At 39.3% G+C, this 18792-nt stretch overlaps 1 protein-coding gene across 6 annotated transcripts in view; it reads left to right on the forward strand.

The window, feature by feature from the left end:
- The window catches only part of shaker (potassium voltage-gated channel protein Shaker), a 466602-nt gene that overhangs the window by 408978 nt on the left and 38832 nt on the right, over positions 1–18792 (forward strand). For 5 of the 6 annotated variants that reach the window (XM_028321153.1, XM_028321155.1, XM_028321154.1 and 2 more), the window contains one exon: positions 17489–17606. In XM_028321153.1, coding sequence (XP_028176954.1) covers positions 17489–17606 — 118 coding nt within the window. Of the gene's footprint in view, positions 1–3290; positions 3320–17488; positions 17607–18792 lie in introns of those variants that run through there. The other variant, XM_028321156.1, reaches the window with a different exon arrangement.

Below are 18792 nucleotides of genomic sequence, written 5' to 3' on the forward strand. Positions count from 1 at the left end.
CGTAGGCGAGTCGCGCGCGCGAGCGGCGGCCGCCGGCATGGCCTGCGAGTAAGGTGGCGGGCGCGGCGCGCGCCACGAGCCGGCCGGGGGGCGCAGCGGGCCAGCCGGCCTCTCCGCCGCGTCCCCGAGGAACCGCACCCGCTCCGAGCCGATGACACATTGACATTGAGCAGCCACCATTGCTCGCATAGAGTTGGTCGAGAAATGGGGGCTGACGCCTGTCCTCAGGCCGAGGCAGGAATGCCCCCGGGCCCAAGAGCAAAGCGGGGACGACAGGTACGTATTAGCGTAGTCGGTGCTCGTAAAGCGGTCTGCGGGCAGGATGCGTCACGCAGCGGCTCGCCGGTGCGGTCGGTCGGTGCTTGGGGCGGCGCGTGCAGCCCACACGGCGGCCGGCCGTTGCACGCGCGCCAGCCCCATGTACTCGTATATCTGCATTATTATGGAATATTTCGACATGTGCTGGTGAGTGCGGGCGCTGCTACTAACACGCTCGTCACTTGCTGCTCCAACTAACAATCGGCCGCAGTGTCACTCGGTGAGTCGTCAAGAGTATTATCCTTCCAACGGGATACTCTACGAACTAAATAAGCAGCTATATGGTGTTAGGCCTAACGTCCAAGCGACGGCGACGCCGCGCTATCAGAGAGGGTATTGAGTCCGCTCGCGCCGCAGTTCTAATTTCCTAACAGCTTTTGTTTGCGGCATCTCTGTTTCGATCGCTATTGAGTCGTATATCATGTTGTTATACTTGCGATGGTGTGTAGGCTGACATTTTCCCAGATAGGAGACAGGTCGGGCCTGCGAGGTCGTCCTAATCTAACCTGCACCAATAACAAAGATTGACGTCGCCCCACACGCCCTGTGAGCTCGGCTGAACAATGCGCTTCTCGTGAACCGTGTTGCAGATAAAGATAACGATCGAATCGAGATTTACTCGTCGCTTTTTGTTGTTTCTGAATACCAAAATATTCGCGCAATGTGCCAACAGCGTCGTAGCGCTTAGAAAATCACGCTGCAGATAATTTCTCGATCTGGATCGAACGATTTCTTACGGAGCCGTGGTGAGATGAATCACGACATTAAGGACTGCGTAGAGCGCGGATGGCAATAAATGAGCCTAAAGAATCTGTTCCAAGACAAGTTTTCCGGAACGTCAGAGTAATGGACGTCATGTTGATGCGAGAATACCAACATCAACAGACCATTACTAGTCATACGTAAATAGAGTACTCAATTTAATGATCGCAATAACATTGACTATAAAACTAGAATAAGAAGCTAACTCATAAAGAATGGGAAAAGAATAATTTTGCAGCTCAACCGCGAGAAATCGAGGTATAGAAGAACGTTCGTGCCCGGAACAAAGTGCTATTTGGCGAATTTGCCGCAACTACCGGAAATTGGCGGAATTGAAGAAACAGCGAATGCAAAACGCGGCTCGCCTATAATATTTGTCCATTAACTTTGCAAATGCAGGAAATTGGAACGTCTTGTTTCATACTTAATAGACTTTGGGCCAAACATTAGAATGTAAACCTGATAGCTAGAGACGAGAAAATTTTACAGGGCAGACTGATTTTTGAAATTAGTAATTATATTGTTACTTGATATTTAAAGTGATAACAATACAGTAAATCTTACGTTTCCTTCCTACTTCACGGCAGGTCAGAATAAGTAATAGTACGGCAGAAAAAATGGTACACCAAAAGCTTTTTGGCAATACGTTCACATTTTGTATGAAACTCGTTAATATAATTGTCGCAATAAATCAACACAATTCCCAATTCGGACGGAATATTGAATACAATTTCGACCTGATCCACGATCGATCGGCGTTTAATCTCATTTCGCTTGTAAAGCGGATTATATTCAACGGCTACAGGATTAAGTTTTATTACTCCCCGTGAAGCCAAGAATACCGCCACATAATTCCATGCAGGTAGTTTACAATTCAAATCTGAGACTGATAAAAAGTATCTTACATAACAATGCGGAAAACCTTAATGAGATCCGAGCACTGCATTAGCGTAAAATCGAAGATTCATAACGATTTTGGGAGAGATGGTGACGCTTCCGGACGAAAGAATCCGAGTGAGATTTAGAATAGTCACCACAGCGTCATCGGTGGGAGGCTCGCTGTAATTTTGCGGGCATTAGAGCTCTTTCCCTCGGAGTCATCCCGTTTTTTGCAGGATCCTCTTTAGTAGTAATACGTGTTTAAATATTAACATTCACAAAAACATCCCGTTGCAGTGTCCCGCAAAAGACTGATCCGTTCGCATTTGAATCTCCGCATTATTGAATCTGCAACGAAACGGCCCTTACTACGTATAATATGGCAACCAATTCGGGAAAAACGTGAGTTATAAAAATACCCAAGTCATATTCTGATGACGTCGTTCATCAGGTGAAAATTAATCGATACCCCCATAATAATCCTATAATGGTTAATGGTATGGGCTGTAGCGTGTATTTGTTTACGTGTATGGAAACCGTAAAAATATTACGCGATTGATTATTCTCACACTTGACGGCCGTTAAAGCTGGTGTTTTCCTTGCCAGTGCTTGCAGTTGCAGGTTTGAATCCTTTTTGAAGCAATTATTAGTGGTATGATCAAAATCATGTTAGGCATAAGCGGCGTTTATCTTCATTAGTATATATGAGCGATTTTCCATTATAAATGTAGAGTCAGTCATGTTATCGAATACTATCACATACAATAAATTCTACTCTTGTTAATTTACAGTCAATACACGCCAACTTTAACCCATTATTACTGTCTATAATATAAATGTTTGTTTAAATAGTAACTAGGTTATAATTTCATACGTATTAACCGACTTTAATGGCATACACAACCGGTTATTATGAAAAGTGTGCTACTAATAATGACTAGGTATATTCTAAATTAAAAATTACTGAAAATATTAGGTTGAGTTTCTTTAGGTAAACATTACTAAAAGCTCAAAATAAGCGTACCTCAGTGGGATTCCTTTTACATTATCTATACTTTTCAATGCGATTCCTGCTACATCACTACACCACGTGATACATTTGGATAGGGTACAACAATCGCCACTACACCCATTCATTAGTGATTCATTAAACTCACTGTTCCGAACTCCACGAAATCATAATGAACATTTCAGGACTTATCTCGCTGTGGTAGTTAAATTTTAATTGGTTCTCACTCATATTTTATCGAATTCTGGTAATGAGTACATTTGTTTTAAATTAAAGCACAAAGGCTTCGGTCTATGCTTTTTATTTAACTTGTCGGGCCTTTGTTAACGAACGTTTGTTTTGCGGAGCTATGTAAGTTATACCATTTGTTATTTCGTACATAACCATTACATCGGTATTTGGGTTGAATCAAGGTTTCTGTGGCATAAATGAGCTAACTTAGTGACAGTAAATAATAAAAATTGGGTCAATTTTAATACAACATGTGCCGTACCATTTTTGTTCCACTGCAGTTTTGATTTATCTAAGTTTCCCACTTAGCTCCATGAATTAGATAAGTTTTTATAAAATGTTTTCAGTATTGTAACAAGAATTATCTTTTCCAAGATTCTGAACGAAAAAATTCACAAGTCCAAAGTCGAAAACAGTTACAGTATTTTGACACAAATAATTTTAACATGTTTAACTAGTACGTACTTGTACGTACTTTTGCACCTTAAGCCTCTATTCATGACAATGAAAAAGACAAGAACAAATTAATCATTAGCGACGTTCTTAATCTCTGCGTTTTTAAGTGTTAGCGGGAATATTCACACAGAAAGCTGGAATAGTGGCCAATATGATCCAATTTGAAGTGTCAACAGTTTACACCAATCCCCAATCTCGGCTCTGGAAATAGCTCGGTGTATTCCATCGCTTTCCATCATCGCTGACGTCGCGCGTCCGATAATGTCGCTCTTTATTGCCATAGGTGTAGCGAAACGCTGGAATAAAAAGGCACACGAGATTAATATCTCGATAGCTTGTCGACAAAAGGATATTGAGCAATAAAAAAAACATTCTCCCCATCTCCGCAGATCTCGCGGCATGTGTTATATGAAAATTTATTGCACAGCCAAAATAATACTTGTCCATAAATTCGACGTCCGCTGCAGATTCATCAAAGCGCGTATTCGTATTTCTGTTGCGTTTCTTTCGGCGCTGAGCATCACCGGTAATAGAACGATTGAAACGATGGCAGATGGCAGCAATAGTTATTGCCATTCGCAGCTAACGCTAGGATTGATAAATATATGCCTTTGATTTGAATGTATGAATGAATGAAGAAATTTAAGTCGATGTGTGAAAGAAAATCTAAATAAAATATTAAACAACTGGAATAAAATTTAGTTACGTAAATGTACCTTACAAGAATCAATGATTTCCGTGTTGCTTTTCAACATAGAGATGAATGATTTATTAGCATTCAATTAGTAAGAAACGTAACGCCATATATTTTTCGCAATACTAGGTAGGAATGATGCTAACACGTCTCATTTTTTACCCTTTTCTCACTCGTTTTGCAAACTGATATTTCACTTCACTTTGCATCAATTTTCAAGCCACAACGTCAAAATAACTATTCACCCAAGCCAATATCCCCACGAGTGAAGCTAACTTAGTTAAGCCAAGGCATTGAGTGGTTTGACATTTAACTCGAGTTACAAAGATCAACACATACAAGGTGAAGGTGAGCTAAACTAAGTTAGGTCAACTGTTTGTGTGTCCTGCGCTTAACTCGGCTCACTGTAGATCCCTAGCGTACCCGTCGTCACCAAGGCGATGTTGGTTGGTGATTAGCAAAAGGTCGCTGATAATGCCTCCGAGAGGAAAATTGTCACATCTTCTCTCATTTTCAGAAACAAGTGAATCCTTTACCCAGGTCAGGTCAAATAAGAATCTCATCGATCACGCTACAACTGATTAATTTCCGTATTCGCTGTCCAAAACAGACAGTGTTGGAGATTTTATCTGTTAGCGGATTTGTTGAACCGCAACAACATAAAGAAAACAAAGCTTTCCGACCGGGCGCTTGTCTACGTTCTGAAATCACATTTCGACCGTCTGGATCTACGTTGCGACGTGTGTACTTGCTATAAAGTATGATTTTGTATAAGAATTCATCAATTCTCTTGGAAAGTTTTTCAAAGGGAACTCTAGGCGTTAATCCGGCGGAATGAGTTGTAGAGCGCAGATATCGGGCTTTATTTCAGCCTGTGCTTTATGCGGATGTTGAAAAAAGCTAAGAGATTCTTTTTGTGCAAAGCATTTTCTATTTTAGAGGAGAGCGCAGACCTCTTCGCCAGACCACGGCGAAGTCGATACTTCCCTCTCCTTTGGCTCTTTCAATCCGAGAAATGAGCTTTCGTTTTATTAGCTCTTCGGTTTTGTTTTACCGAAGTCATTTAATTTCTTCCTCTGGTATTAAAGTTGATTAAGTAATTTTGATGAATTGACTTCATTTCTTTCAGTCCATGACAGCATCATGTTTATTGAACTGAATTTAGTGTTTTGTGAATTTTCTGTTGATTTCCATTGTCTGGATTGGACAAACACAGCTCACTTTCAATGGCCCAGTAGTTACACGTGCTCGGAGCAAATCGAAGCCAATTCGAAGCGTCGAGGGTTAATTAGTTCGTTCCCTTTGTTCTTTCCTCTCCAGTTTGGTTAGCGATTGTAATTGACTGGCTTGGCGGTGAACGTGTAAATATTTTGATCGGGATCTGGAAATACAAGTGTTAATAACGAACATTTTGACCTCTGCTATTGAAAATACGCGTCCTCACTGACGTCGTCAATCATACGATTGACGACGTCAGTGTATATCCGTCCTGTGCTGAGTGGCAGTGCATCGACATCCAAAATGGTTTCATGATGACTTCCATGAAATAGCAGTTATCTTATTAATCAGCTTGCCAATGACAAGGTGTTAATTGTGAAAGTTCCAATAACTTTGTTCTTTAAGATTTTGGCTACTAATCCCCTAGTGACTGTATCCTAACTTTTAAAATTGTCAAAAAATATGTCGGTAAAGAAAAAGCAATTTATAAGTGTTCATGCTGGTCAGAATGTTTCCAGATAAACAACATTTGGCCACTATAATATTGAGGAACTATCGGGTTTCGCCGCAATTAGCGAGCACCGCCCACCTTCTAATGCGCTGAGCAGGTCTCAGGGTTGACGCGAACTTGACGGGCGCATACGCGGTGTTTACCTACTCCATTTTGTGATAGAAACAACGTTTTCTACCTAAACTTCTTTACTAACAAAATTTTCCATACATTTTTGGATAAAATAGCCAGGAAATTCAATTGCAACGAAATTTTAACCGAATTCTTGGTAACTACAGATTCATTCCTTCCCCTTTTTCTATCATTTCTGAATTGGAATTGCTTCATTACGCCATAAAATGCCACTTAAAAAATGTTATTACAACGCATTTTTCAACTTAATATCACAACATGTGTATTTTTTTGTCATTATCAGTAGTGCTTATGCAGTTTGCTGATAACCCCAATAAAAAGCGAGGTTGATTGCTATTATATTTAGCATTAAAATAATTTATTTGGATTGTAAAGTAAAAACTCAGTTATGACTCTTTAATTACTTTGGATGACAGAACCTGTACCTCTAGTAGGAAAAACTTTCGAGTTCGTTTCGTTGCGTATCCAAAGTGTCATCGAAAAATTTTGTATGAAAAATTAAACAGCGCCCCCTATATTATAGCCGCCCTAGGGGGCGCTGTTTAATTTTTCATACAAAATTTTTCGATGACACTTTGAATACGCAACGAAACGAACTCGAAAGTTTTTCCTACTAGAGGTACTGACCTTCAGGCTAAACCTAATCAAGATGTTTCACACCGAACAGATGTTAGTGTTATTTATTTTGGAACGATAATAAAATTGTGTTTGAAAGAATATTTTATGACTATTCTTAATATCACATTAATGTTGTAGAACTAAATAAATCCAAACGATGTTTGTTTACAAGTAAACATTATTCCATTCTCCAAACCATCTTGATGAACTTTGGACTATCTATTTTCATTCAATATTTTACTGTAAAATTACGTCTGAAGCGTTGTCTTTCACGTTCACGGGCAATTAAAGCAAATCGTCAACATAAATTGCTTTAATTTGCGGCCAGCACTGCGGCAGTTACGTAAACCAACGGGGCTCGCTCCAAAGACGCTGCACCATTTGGTGCTTGATTTACAGCCGCTATAACTCCCCGTAGTTCAAAGCACTATCCCATCGGCCATCCCGACCGTTTGTTGAACTTGACTGCACTCGTGCGCCGCTCCAGGAAGCCTACTCCGAAACGATTCTACATAGTTTCGAGTCTAGCTGTCACCGTCGCTCATGCTGGCATCTTGCTTTGCGTGAGAAAGATGGCAACATTCGAAACTTTGGACAACGTTTTTCGGAGTAACCCCGCAGACGTGTCACTCCTGTCGCGGTCGCATTTCGCTCGGAGCTGCGCCTACGCACGCACGCCCGCGTCTATTTATTGTGATTTTCCAAACAGACCGGTATGTTTTAGCGTACTCAGCTAATAATAGAATAACCTTATTTTAGAGGCTGGATGAATTCGACTTTGGATGGCGCATTTGTTTAAACGCTTACGGGGGTCAGGAAATGCAAATTGTTTTGCTCAAGTATGCACAAACACAGTCTGCCTTGTTTCTTGGTACAGAAATGCTTTTTATATTAGCCAAGGTTGAATAAGAGTAAAAGTCATTTATCAAAATTTAAGTACAAAAGCTCATAAAAGACAACCTGTAAGAATGGGCTTGCCCTAAAATTAAAGAAATCCCAGGATAACATGTATGTATTGGCAGCAACAACAATGAACAATTCAATTGATTTGAATGTGTAAATGGTGTTTTAGATGACTATTCAGTAACTGTTACAAATGTCTTGGTTAAATATAAAACACAAAACCTTGTCTCTTATCAATGCTATTTATCTGGTTACAAGGTTGGAAGAGTCGTTTAAACGCCATAGAACTTACTACAACGGTTTCTTGAAAACGAATCCACTCGTATCAATCATAGCTCCACCACGTTTTGTTCTGCAAGCGACTATGAAAATAGTAGCCTTTTGGTACATAACCTTGCCGCAGCCAAATTTGCATAACAGAAAGTGTAAGGCAAAATTTTATGAAGACATAGCATAAACGGAACTTTTGCGGTAAAATAACTCATTCGCTTTTACTTTATTAAATGGAAATTTAAATAATTTATGTTAATGCAAGTCCTTTGATGTCTGTTCCTGCAGCTGACGTCGCTTTATTTATTTTGCTGCAACTACAATGCAATAGAACTGAATGTCTTCCTCCTTTTGTACCTAGACTATGGACGTGCTGAAAAAGATAATAAAGTACAGTTAGATTCATTCTTTCTTGGTTGCTAAGAAGAATTTACTAAAGGTCAAATGTTTTTGGGATATGACTTCCAATGACGTCAGTTCAGCTGCTTTTGGTATTCTTAAGAAAATTACTGCGGCCAAACTCTAACTAATGAAAAAATGCTACTTTTCCGGTTCAATTGGTCAAAAACCAAAACACCGACTGAAAGCAAGCGTGCATCCTATTTTCGTGTTTTCTAATTATGTCTTATCGCTGTTTGGTCGCCACGTCATCGTGTGGGATCGCCATTCGCGAAATTCTATTGATACGAGCGGACGCACAGTTATTTGTTTGTTTGAAAAATATTTTCGACATGACTGATCCAATAACAATACCGAGACCTTCGCTGTCGGAAACCATCAGAGCATAGCATCGCATTAATCATTGCCAAAGCGCATGAATGGGCCATTTCTTGCGGGGGCGTGATTCCCATTGACTTTGCACTCGCGGAAACTGCCACTTCGATCTTTTATTATTTCATACCACTATAATATTACACTATTACCATAAAGTTCAGTGTTGGATGTAATATTGCTGTCTGCTATTCGATTACTACTCGTGTAATCATCTACATGCTAGTGTCTGCCACAATCTCAAAGTAACCTACCTCTTTTTCTTTTACATTCTTCAGAATTATACTCGTGGGTCTTCTTTATTCCTTAAATCTCCTCCCCCTTAACAAGCTCGCAGGTCCAGACGGAGACTGGCCTAATACCTTCGTTAAAAGCGACTTGCTTACTTTGTGTTTATGTTAAGAGTATCTGGTTGCATCTTTAACAATGACTTGGCTCGAATAATGAGTTCGCTGTCGTAGATTTTTTACAAATATAAGCGCCAGACAACACAAAAATTGTCGCGAAAACTTTTAATTTTCTGTACGGTAAGAGCAACGACCTAGCTAGAAAGTCCTTCGACGTGATTAAATAGTATGGTAAGCTCTAAATCCGAGCTTTGGCTTGTATGAGATAAATAATAAAGAAATCTCTCTGGCCTCAATTTTGTTTCGATTAGAATCAACTTGTTTTTCCAATGAGTAAGATGATAAACTAAGCTATACACAGCTGAAAAAACAGTCATTTCAGTGTTATTGAGTAGGTCAAATTAACTCATACATCGGTTAGTCTGAAGGACATTGTTTTAAATCACAAATTAATCCCATTGGAAGCGTTCGAGATGTCGAAATAGATAATAGAATCGCCGAATCTTTCTACTTCAAGGTCAATGCTGCTGTGTAGTGTAAACGAACTTTTCTAATTTGGCTCAGGTCTCGATATTCTGGCAAACTTTCCCGTTGTTCTTCAGTTTATAGTCGGTGCAGGATATCCCTTTTCTAAATAACTAGACAAATGTTGAAGATTAATTTTGTTCGTTCATAGCTTTTGGTTGGTAAATCTGCTGAAATTTTTCAGAACCTTTTTACGTTTTCTTGATTTTTTTAATTCATGGAAATAGGTTGCTCTATGCAAGTATGACTAAATTCATTTTAATATTCTAGCAAACTTGTTGCTGTTTAACCTAATTAATGTATAAATTGCAGTTCATTGCGGAGTTCCTGCTGGGCTGCGGCCATATTTAAAATTTCAGGTAGCGCCTTTAATGGGTTATAGTATGACCTATGTAAATCCTGAATAATAAACAGGATTCTGTTTTACGGACGGTGTAGCTTTTTGCTGAAAACATTTTTCAAAACTTTTGAATTGAATATGTAGTCTAGCAAATGATTTGAGAAAAATCTTTTTTCATTTGGGATTTGCGAATTCTTGATTGACTAAAGACAGTCGAGTTTGAATACCAGTCAAAAGAATCTGACACCAGGCACACGCAAACTCCGCTTGTGTCAGTGTGTTGTACATACACACGTACCTACATGTAAGCTCGACTCTACATTGATAGCGTGAACGACGCACACGTAATCACTGCATGTGTTATTATAACTTTGCAAACGTGTGCACCAGTGGCACACATCTTAACATTCGATTAAGGTATCGGGTGATAGATTTACATTGAAAATAACATGTATTTTTAAATATGACGGCTGCTGTGATGCTCTTAACATTGAAATGTTTATGAAAATCTTCCATACTGACACTTTGCGATAAAATGAAAAACATGCTCCGAGATAAATACAAACCGAGCTAAATGTGAACTCAATGGTAAGAATTCTTAGTGTCGTTCACTTTTGTACCCACAGTCATAATTATACAAGATTTGTAGTGTCTTCTAAGCTATAGGGGCATTGTTTATTTATATTTTGTCATACATTGTTTGTCGATAAGAATAGAAACTTCAAAGCTTCCAGACTGTTCATATACTTGCGTTCGAGTCAACTTTAAAGTCTTTAGCAGTATAACCGGGTAAGCAAGCTCTCGTGTGGAGTGCCTCAAGGGTCTCTTGAGGTCGAATTCCGTCGATCCAGAAAAGCGTTGTCGCTGCGAAGTGGTGACCGATTGGTTGGGCTACAGCTGCTGGCTCTCGACTCGAGTGCTGAGGCCAGCACAGCAGCCCTCAGAGGCTAGGGCTGGCTGTTAGTCTTATCTGAAAATATAACTATTTTCTTTGGTCTTTTATTGAACCAAAAATATCCTACTTTACACAAAAGTTCCTATTTTGCTTCTATACTTTTTTTCCATTTGAAGAAGCAGTTTATAAAGAAAATACTAACCCCCTTACAAATAAAAAGTTACACAGTTGTTGAACACTGTTTTAAAATGACATTTCCATACTAAACGTCACTTTAAAACACTGTTCAACGAGCGTGTAAGTTTTATTAATAAGGGAGTAAGAAATCATTTCAAATCTATGCTATAAGTACTCGTAGACACAACAAAATAAAGACAACTTGAACTTGAAAATTGTGAAATCCTGTGGATTATTCATATAAATTGAGCACTATTCATATAAACTGATAATTTTCCTTACTCTTTACAATTTCATGGCATATCAAAAGGTCGTATCACACGGTTCACTGGGGTGAAAGCTCACTCGTAAACGCTATTTATTTTCCATTCCACGTGTACACGACAAAAAGTACATGAGCGTTTGTGTTCAGAAATTTCATTTTCAGTCAGATCACTTACTTTGAGTGAATAATGCTGATTGAAACATAAAATGAGCTGTCTTATTCTGCCTTAAGCGACGGCTTACGTGGCCTACTGTAAAATTCATGACGCCACTTGTGTCTTCAAACGTTATAATGGCCTCACTTTGACTTTGACATAGACGAGTATACATTAAGCGACAAAGTGGATAACAAGGTGTTACGGATCTGCTTTCGAGTTTGTATTTCTTTTTCTAATCACACAGGCGGGTCTTCAGTGTCAAGTTTTGCCACTCCCCCGTCGTAACCGTGACACGTTACGTTTGATTAATAAATCGCTCGGTATACACATCATGTGTTGTTTCGTTCCATGTTGTTTTGGTTTTGGTGTATATCTTCTTTAGAGCTTATTTGCCAAGGATATATCTTCTATTTTATATTAATCACGAAATCTCAGATACTATAACACCTACAAACTTGAAATTTGGCAAGTAGGTTCTTTATAAGATATAGACATCCGCTAAGAACGGATTTTACGAAACTCCACCCCTAAGGAAGTAAAACGAGTTCCACGCGTACGTAGTTTCAGGCGGCCGCTAGTTTATAATATTTTTACTATTAAGTACCTAAAGGTTCAAGAAACTAATTCAAATGTTTTTCAATTTAACAGTAGGTACGTAGGAGTAATAACCAAGTCCTACTAAGGAATGCTTTTTTAAATTAGTTCAGAATACAGTTTTCTTGGAAAAATTTCCTCTGTTTTTTTTATGTGTTCGAGTAGAGGCAGTCTCTTGTAAAGAAATAGTCTTTCTTTGCGTAAAATGTATTTCTAAAAGACCGCTGCGAAGCATAATTAGTATTTTTTTCTTGTTCCTGAAAGGTGTACTCAAAGGAAAAAGTAGATAATCAAATGCAAATACCACAAAAACATCACCATGTATGTCATGGTGCAGTCCATGATTGGACTAGGTCTAGGCCGAACAGAATATGACGGTTTTACGTCACTCCTTTCCGTAGCCGCAGCACTACCAGACGTTTGTACCATGTCTGACTACTGTCATGATATAGTGTCTGACAGGTAATTAAGAAACTTATAATTAAGCACCAATAAATAAGATTTACACTATTTTACTACTACTATTTCATATAATCCGATACATTAAAGGTGTCGGAATATTACGTAATAAATTATGTAATCACTAAAAAAAATTAAAATTAATCTTCACTCAAATTCAGGTGTCAAGCCTCACTTTTTCGACATGCTGCACAAATTATCTGTATATTTTTCTCCATACTTTTAATTTGTCCAAAAACATATGTTTAAGGGTTGCTACGTAATGAATTACAATCGCAAATATAAAGAGTTATCCTATTTTTTAATTATCTCCTTAGCTTAAAAACGTCGAGATACAACACCTTTTAAAGTTTAGATTAATTATGTCATTGGAAATTATTTTTCAAAAAATTTTGCTACCTGCTGATTAAATTAATTAATCACATGTTAAAAATTCGGTGACATTTTTGAAGTAAAATGCATAAGGATGTGCTTCAAATCAGGCATTAAAGCGTTTCATCCCCAAAAATTGGATAGAGCCGTCATTTACCAACACAAAATAATCATTAAAACTTAAAGGAAACTTATACAGCCCTGCGCGTAAAGGTTAATAGGGCTGTAAAGTATCCCAGCTGAAAGAGGTTGTGGCTGAGTGGAGGCTCGGAGCTGTTTTGATCACGTCCGGGCCCTCAGCCGCTGTACGTGCCCGTGTATAGCCAGCACAATAGATGACGTATTTGTTTTGATACGTCACTTGATTGGGGCCGTTAACGTCTTTCGCTGTTGAATATTGGTAATCAGAGTTTTGCTTACAAAGAAAATGTTTTACGCGACCCGGCGGCAACTTTTACGCTGTTGTTTGGTGACATAAATAGGTACATAACAGTCATATTAACGACAAAGACATATTTGGTTTCTTTTATACAGTATTCTGCGGTGATATTATTTTTAAATCGTTATAGGTAGTTATTTGTGTTCAAAACTGAAATTGTGCTGAAAAATACGGTCTATGTTGGTAACTCATTATTGATAAATCTTTTACTTTACAGTGTTTTCTTTTTCTTTGTATCGATTCTTCTGCTAAGAAATTGAACTGGGAACTATAGTTGAACGTTTTATTTCAAACTTAACAATCGAACCTAGAGCCTCCCCATCAGATTGTATTCACTAGTCCACGGGGATGTGAACTAATTGCGCCGAGGCAAAACAAACATATTGATAGATGCCGCTAGCGGCGCGTGCGCATCATCACACGCTATTCACCATAGTGCAATAGACTAGGGCTTCGTGAACGTCAGAATATTGTTTTCTATTTTACGTAGACATAATATTATTTCCTATGCTAAAAACCAAAATTATGCTGAAAATGTATTCTCATTATTTTAAAATACATTGCTTTCATTTCAAATAATTACTCTCCTCCAAACCTTTATTATTGTAAAAGTAACTCGACTATTCTTACCTCTCTTTCCCACCACTGCAACTCCTGTGTAGCCAGGATCTACAGCTTGACCGCCAATAAAAACCCAACCAGTGAAGGTCAAGTGTGTCCCGGGGGAAAGTTAAACTGTCATTGGACCCGCAACGAAATTAATCAGAAGAACATAGGAGTTCGAAGTTGAAAAAGAAGATTGTAAAAGTACTAACTAAAAATTCGAATTCCTCTTTATTAGTTTTAATCTACGGCGAAATATAAATAAAACAATTACATGCAACATTTTGTTGAACCCTGCAGGGAGCCGAAAGACGTGCGCAGCGCAATCATACGCTTAGTTTACGCGTGTTTACTCGCGCACGCGCGGCGGTCGAACATCGGTTCCACTGAAATAACCGATTTTATCCCAATTACCTATATTTTGACAACCAGGGATATGAGCGTTTGACTAACGGCACTGCTTTACTTCGGGCGTAGGTTTACTGTGTATTACGTAAGACCTTAAATTATATCATTATAGTGCATTAAATTGGGCGAAGACTGATATAATATAAATATTTGTCAGACTACATCCCTGACTAACTGATGCATCCTGGTTTTGTTGCGAACCAGATATTGGAATTAGACCACGAATAACATTTTGAGTTGCATATCGTGAAATTACATGGAGTTTTGACTGTAAATAAGAAAACTGGCTATCGAAAAATACGAATAAAAAGATCAATTTCAGGCATCCTAAAGCCTCTATACGTAGCCTCTCGGGGCAGGGCACCGACGAGATGGTCGGACGAGGTGAGGAAGACGGTGGGCGGGAGTTTGCATCGTGTGGTCCATACAGCTTATGACCGCAGTCTGTGGAGGAACACTATCTGTGGTCGCGATCCTCATCAGTGAGGGACCGAGGAAGAAGAAGAAGAAAAGCCTCTATACGTATAGCACTTTTAATATTAGTTACAACAGAAACACCAGTATGTTGTTATTGCAATCAAGCCTTTAATGCAATACCCGCACGTAGTATGAGTTTTTCCTCGCGCATTCCTTACACTGTCCTGTTTATTTCTGAGTGCATCGCGACTTTGTAAACATTCAAGTGCATTTCACAGCTGGTGCGAAGTGCATTATCACCATTTAAGACGACTTCTTTTTATACCGACGAGTTTTTTTATTCGTACGCGACACGTGTCTTTCAACGTCACTTTTTGTTCTCGCTGTTTACCGCATCTCAAATGCAATTTTTCTCCAGCTTCATAAAACGTTTCATATTTCCTCTTCAGTTAATATAACAAAGTGCAGCGTAATAATTCAACTACCTACATCAAAGAAAATGAAAGATGAGGTAGTATAGTGTAAGTTTACAAGGCTTCCCGTGAAACAGTAATAAGGCTCTGCTATCTCACCTTCGCGCGACCTTCACCTTGGATCCTTAACCTTGCGAGGTGCAGTGGAAGGCATTGAAATCTAATATTCATAGCGGAGACGCAAAATAAAATTACGAATAAACTTGCACCGTCCACGATCAGAGAGTCTGCATCATAGATGAGCGTTGTTGCAGTCAAGGTTCAGGAATTGCCGGCCTTTTGAGATGAAAATCGGGACAATATTGACTCTGCCTACAGATAGGAGCGTGCATCCAATAAATATCTGAAAACTTTCATCATAACACTAAAAAATTTACGCAAATGTAGGTATCTTTATACCCGTAATTTATGAACCTTTGACTGGTCCACTTGACTTATGTTTTAAAATTAGGTAGATAACTTAAATAGAAACGGTTCTCAGTTCTCATTTCTTTACTTTCAAGATGTGAGTGAGTAGGACCAAATTAATCGAACGAAAATCGGGACACCACGTATCCGTGAAAACCGGGACATCCCAAAAACAGGGACACGGCTACACTAGTTGCAGATAATATCGGACGCCTCTGCATAAACTCAGCCTCTTTAGTCTATGCATTATTGAGCGGCGCGCTGCGCTCTCTGCGGCCTCTGAGGCCTCCGGTTTTGGATTGCGACAATACGGACCCCAGATTCTACCCTTCGTTGTTTTATTATGAATAATGTAACTAGTAACTCGCAGCGCCTGAACTTTGACGATGAATGCCCACTATTGCCCACCGCGGCTATGCGGCGCCGTGTTGGGAGATACGGCGTAATGTTTGCGATGCGGCTCCGCAACGGAACGTGTGCTTTCGCTCTTACGCCGCGGAAAGTGCTGAGAAGAGACTAGTGTACATTAGTGAGATACTAGCTAGTGTTAGATAAGATACAGACAGAAGCATATGACTTTTGTGCCCGAGATAGTTTTCTCAACCATCGATTGAGAGTAGCTTGCTTAACCTGCAAGCTGCATGCGTCTTTTACCTCTCAACTATTTTATTCAAATAGAACAACAAAGTGAACTAAAAAGAATAAGTACTTCTTTCCAAAAGAATAAAATTGTGAATACTAAAGTGCCTGCGGTTCAACAGTGTTTTTAAAAGTTGTATCCAGTGAAAAATGCAGTTCAAACTTTAAAAAAACAGTGCAGATATTTCACAATGAAAGCGTAGACTATATTTTTACGGGACGAAACTGCATGAGAACGTTGGTACTATGATTTTAGTCGGTGCTTAAAGCAACAATGGGACGAATGAAATGCTGAACAAACTGCATTGCCCAGCAATATTTGTGCAAATGGATTTGCAATTTTTTACATTCAGAACGGTTATCGATGTCGGTCTCGAATGCAGCTTGTGGAATTAAAGCTCAAACGTTTTTAAAACTTGGTGCAGTCTAGTTGTGCAGTGAACAAAAGGACAGATTTTAAAGAAGTGTAGAATGGAATAGAAATTTTTATGTTTACCGCAAATAAATAACAACATGACCAAATTTGTGAACGGCTTCGTAGATAAGTTTGCGGTTGTAATGCGGCAAAAATTCAACTTCGCCGTTTTGATTGGGTAAGCTCTAGCGAAAATAACTTGAAATATGAACCCCATTCGTATGTAAATCAGCAACACCGACGCTGTAGGTATTTCAGGTCGAGTGTTAATAGTCCGCGAGGTTTTTGATCAACTTAAAATATGTTCGGATTTATAGCACGTGCATTGTTACATTTTCGTATAATTTGAGTTTTTAGTTGTTGTATAGCGTGGGACGCCTGTGCCAGGTGCCACTCTGCACCATAACTCTCGTTGTGTTGTTTGAAGTTTCGTGGACATTTCGAAATAAAATATCACATAATTAAATATTTTTTCCAAATAGATAGTTTGTAAGCTGTTTCATGTACATTATATGTTCCTAATAATTACCTTAGTAACTTATCTGCCATATAAACTACACCTTCTGTGTAGTATGTGTCAAATATCAATTATAAAAGTTATCACGAAATAATTGAAACCACTCCTTGGGATCTATAAAAAACAGTGGAGCAGTCACTGCTTTTCACGACACCAGACACCATGATGCAGATTTGACGATACCATGTTTTTCGCAGTTCTAATTGTACTTATATTAATAGTACATGATCTTTCGTGGTATTAACGAATGTTCTCTTTCTCCGCAGGTCACTGCCAAAACTGTGCAGTCAGGAAGAGGAGCCGGGGAAGCCACCCCAGGGAGGAGTCGTCACCTTCGAGCCCATACAGCACGACCACGACTTCTGCGAACGCGTCGTCATCAACGTGAGTACTTGCGTTCATTCGTTAATGCTTGGTGGGTTGCACCATCTTACATTAACTTTCGTCGCGGAAGTCTAAGGCTACGGCCGGATACTCGCTACACCCCCACTCGGGCGATGACAGAACGCCGCGGAGGTTTTAGTGGGTATACCCCGTCCTTTTCAGGACGGAGCAGCGCCCTTTTTAGGGCGCCGGGAGTCCCACACACCACCCCGGCTGTTGTGACGGTGCGCAAAGCATTTCCTCCGTGACAAAAAAAAATTTACTTAACTTTGACAAACGTCAAAACTCCATACAAAAAACACCAGTTATCGTTAAAGTTACGGTCAAAGTTAGGTGGTGCAAGTCAGCCTTAGCCTAGTCGCAGATTACGGACTTTTATTCGACCATTAGTTGGGTCGGGCTGTTAATCAATAATTAGTATCGGCTGATTCTTCATACCTACATATTAGAATCGGGCCCAACTATCGACCGACTAAAAGTCTGTGTTCTGCCGAGTGTCTTAAACTTAGAACAAACATTCGAAATAGATTTTGAATATTTCTTACCTCAATTATCAAAGAACATCACGATTACGTCAGCTCTAAAGCAAATAATCCCCATCAAAATCGGTCAAATCATTTCAGAGCTACGATGCCGACTGACGCATATTATCCTCTTTATGCATAATTGCATAGTCGTCTTTAAAAAATCACCAACTACATAGTTCAAAAACATACGCTAAAAGGGAATACATTGAAAATGTGTAGTACTCAACTTCAACACATTCGTCGAACTAAAATTGACGTCAATTCTTTTAAATTTACTTAGTTACTAACAAATCTACTAAATACGAGCACAAACAATCGAATACATACTCGTATAAGTACAAGAAAACGCTACGTCAATACCAAGTACGACGATCCCAAGATGTGCACACAAAGTGAAAAGAGGAGGCACTCGTGAACGCTATCGAGCGCTTTCAGCTTTACTCGGCGCTAGATCCTTTGTCCCGTTCGCGCTTGACCATCCCAGAGTGCCGACGTGGGCCTCCGATGAGTGCTCGAGATAAAATATTCCTCGGCAGACGCTGAGGACTCCAGATCAAACGAATTATAATATCTGGAAGGACTCTATTTAACGCTAAGAGCTTTGATACATGTACATACTAGACATTAGTTAAGAGGATTGTTCCAGTTAGGTAGAACAG

The sequence above is a fragment of the Ostrinia furnacalis genome, unplaced genomic scaffold, assembly GCF_004193835.3.
Source record: "Ostrinia furnacalis isolate ACB-3 unplaced genomic scaffold, ASM419383v2 OfSCF7471, whole genome shotgun sequence".
Classification (NCBI taxonomy): domain Eukaryota; kingdom Metazoa; phylum Arthropoda; class Insecta; order Lepidoptera; family Crambidae; genus Ostrinia; species Ostrinia furnacalis.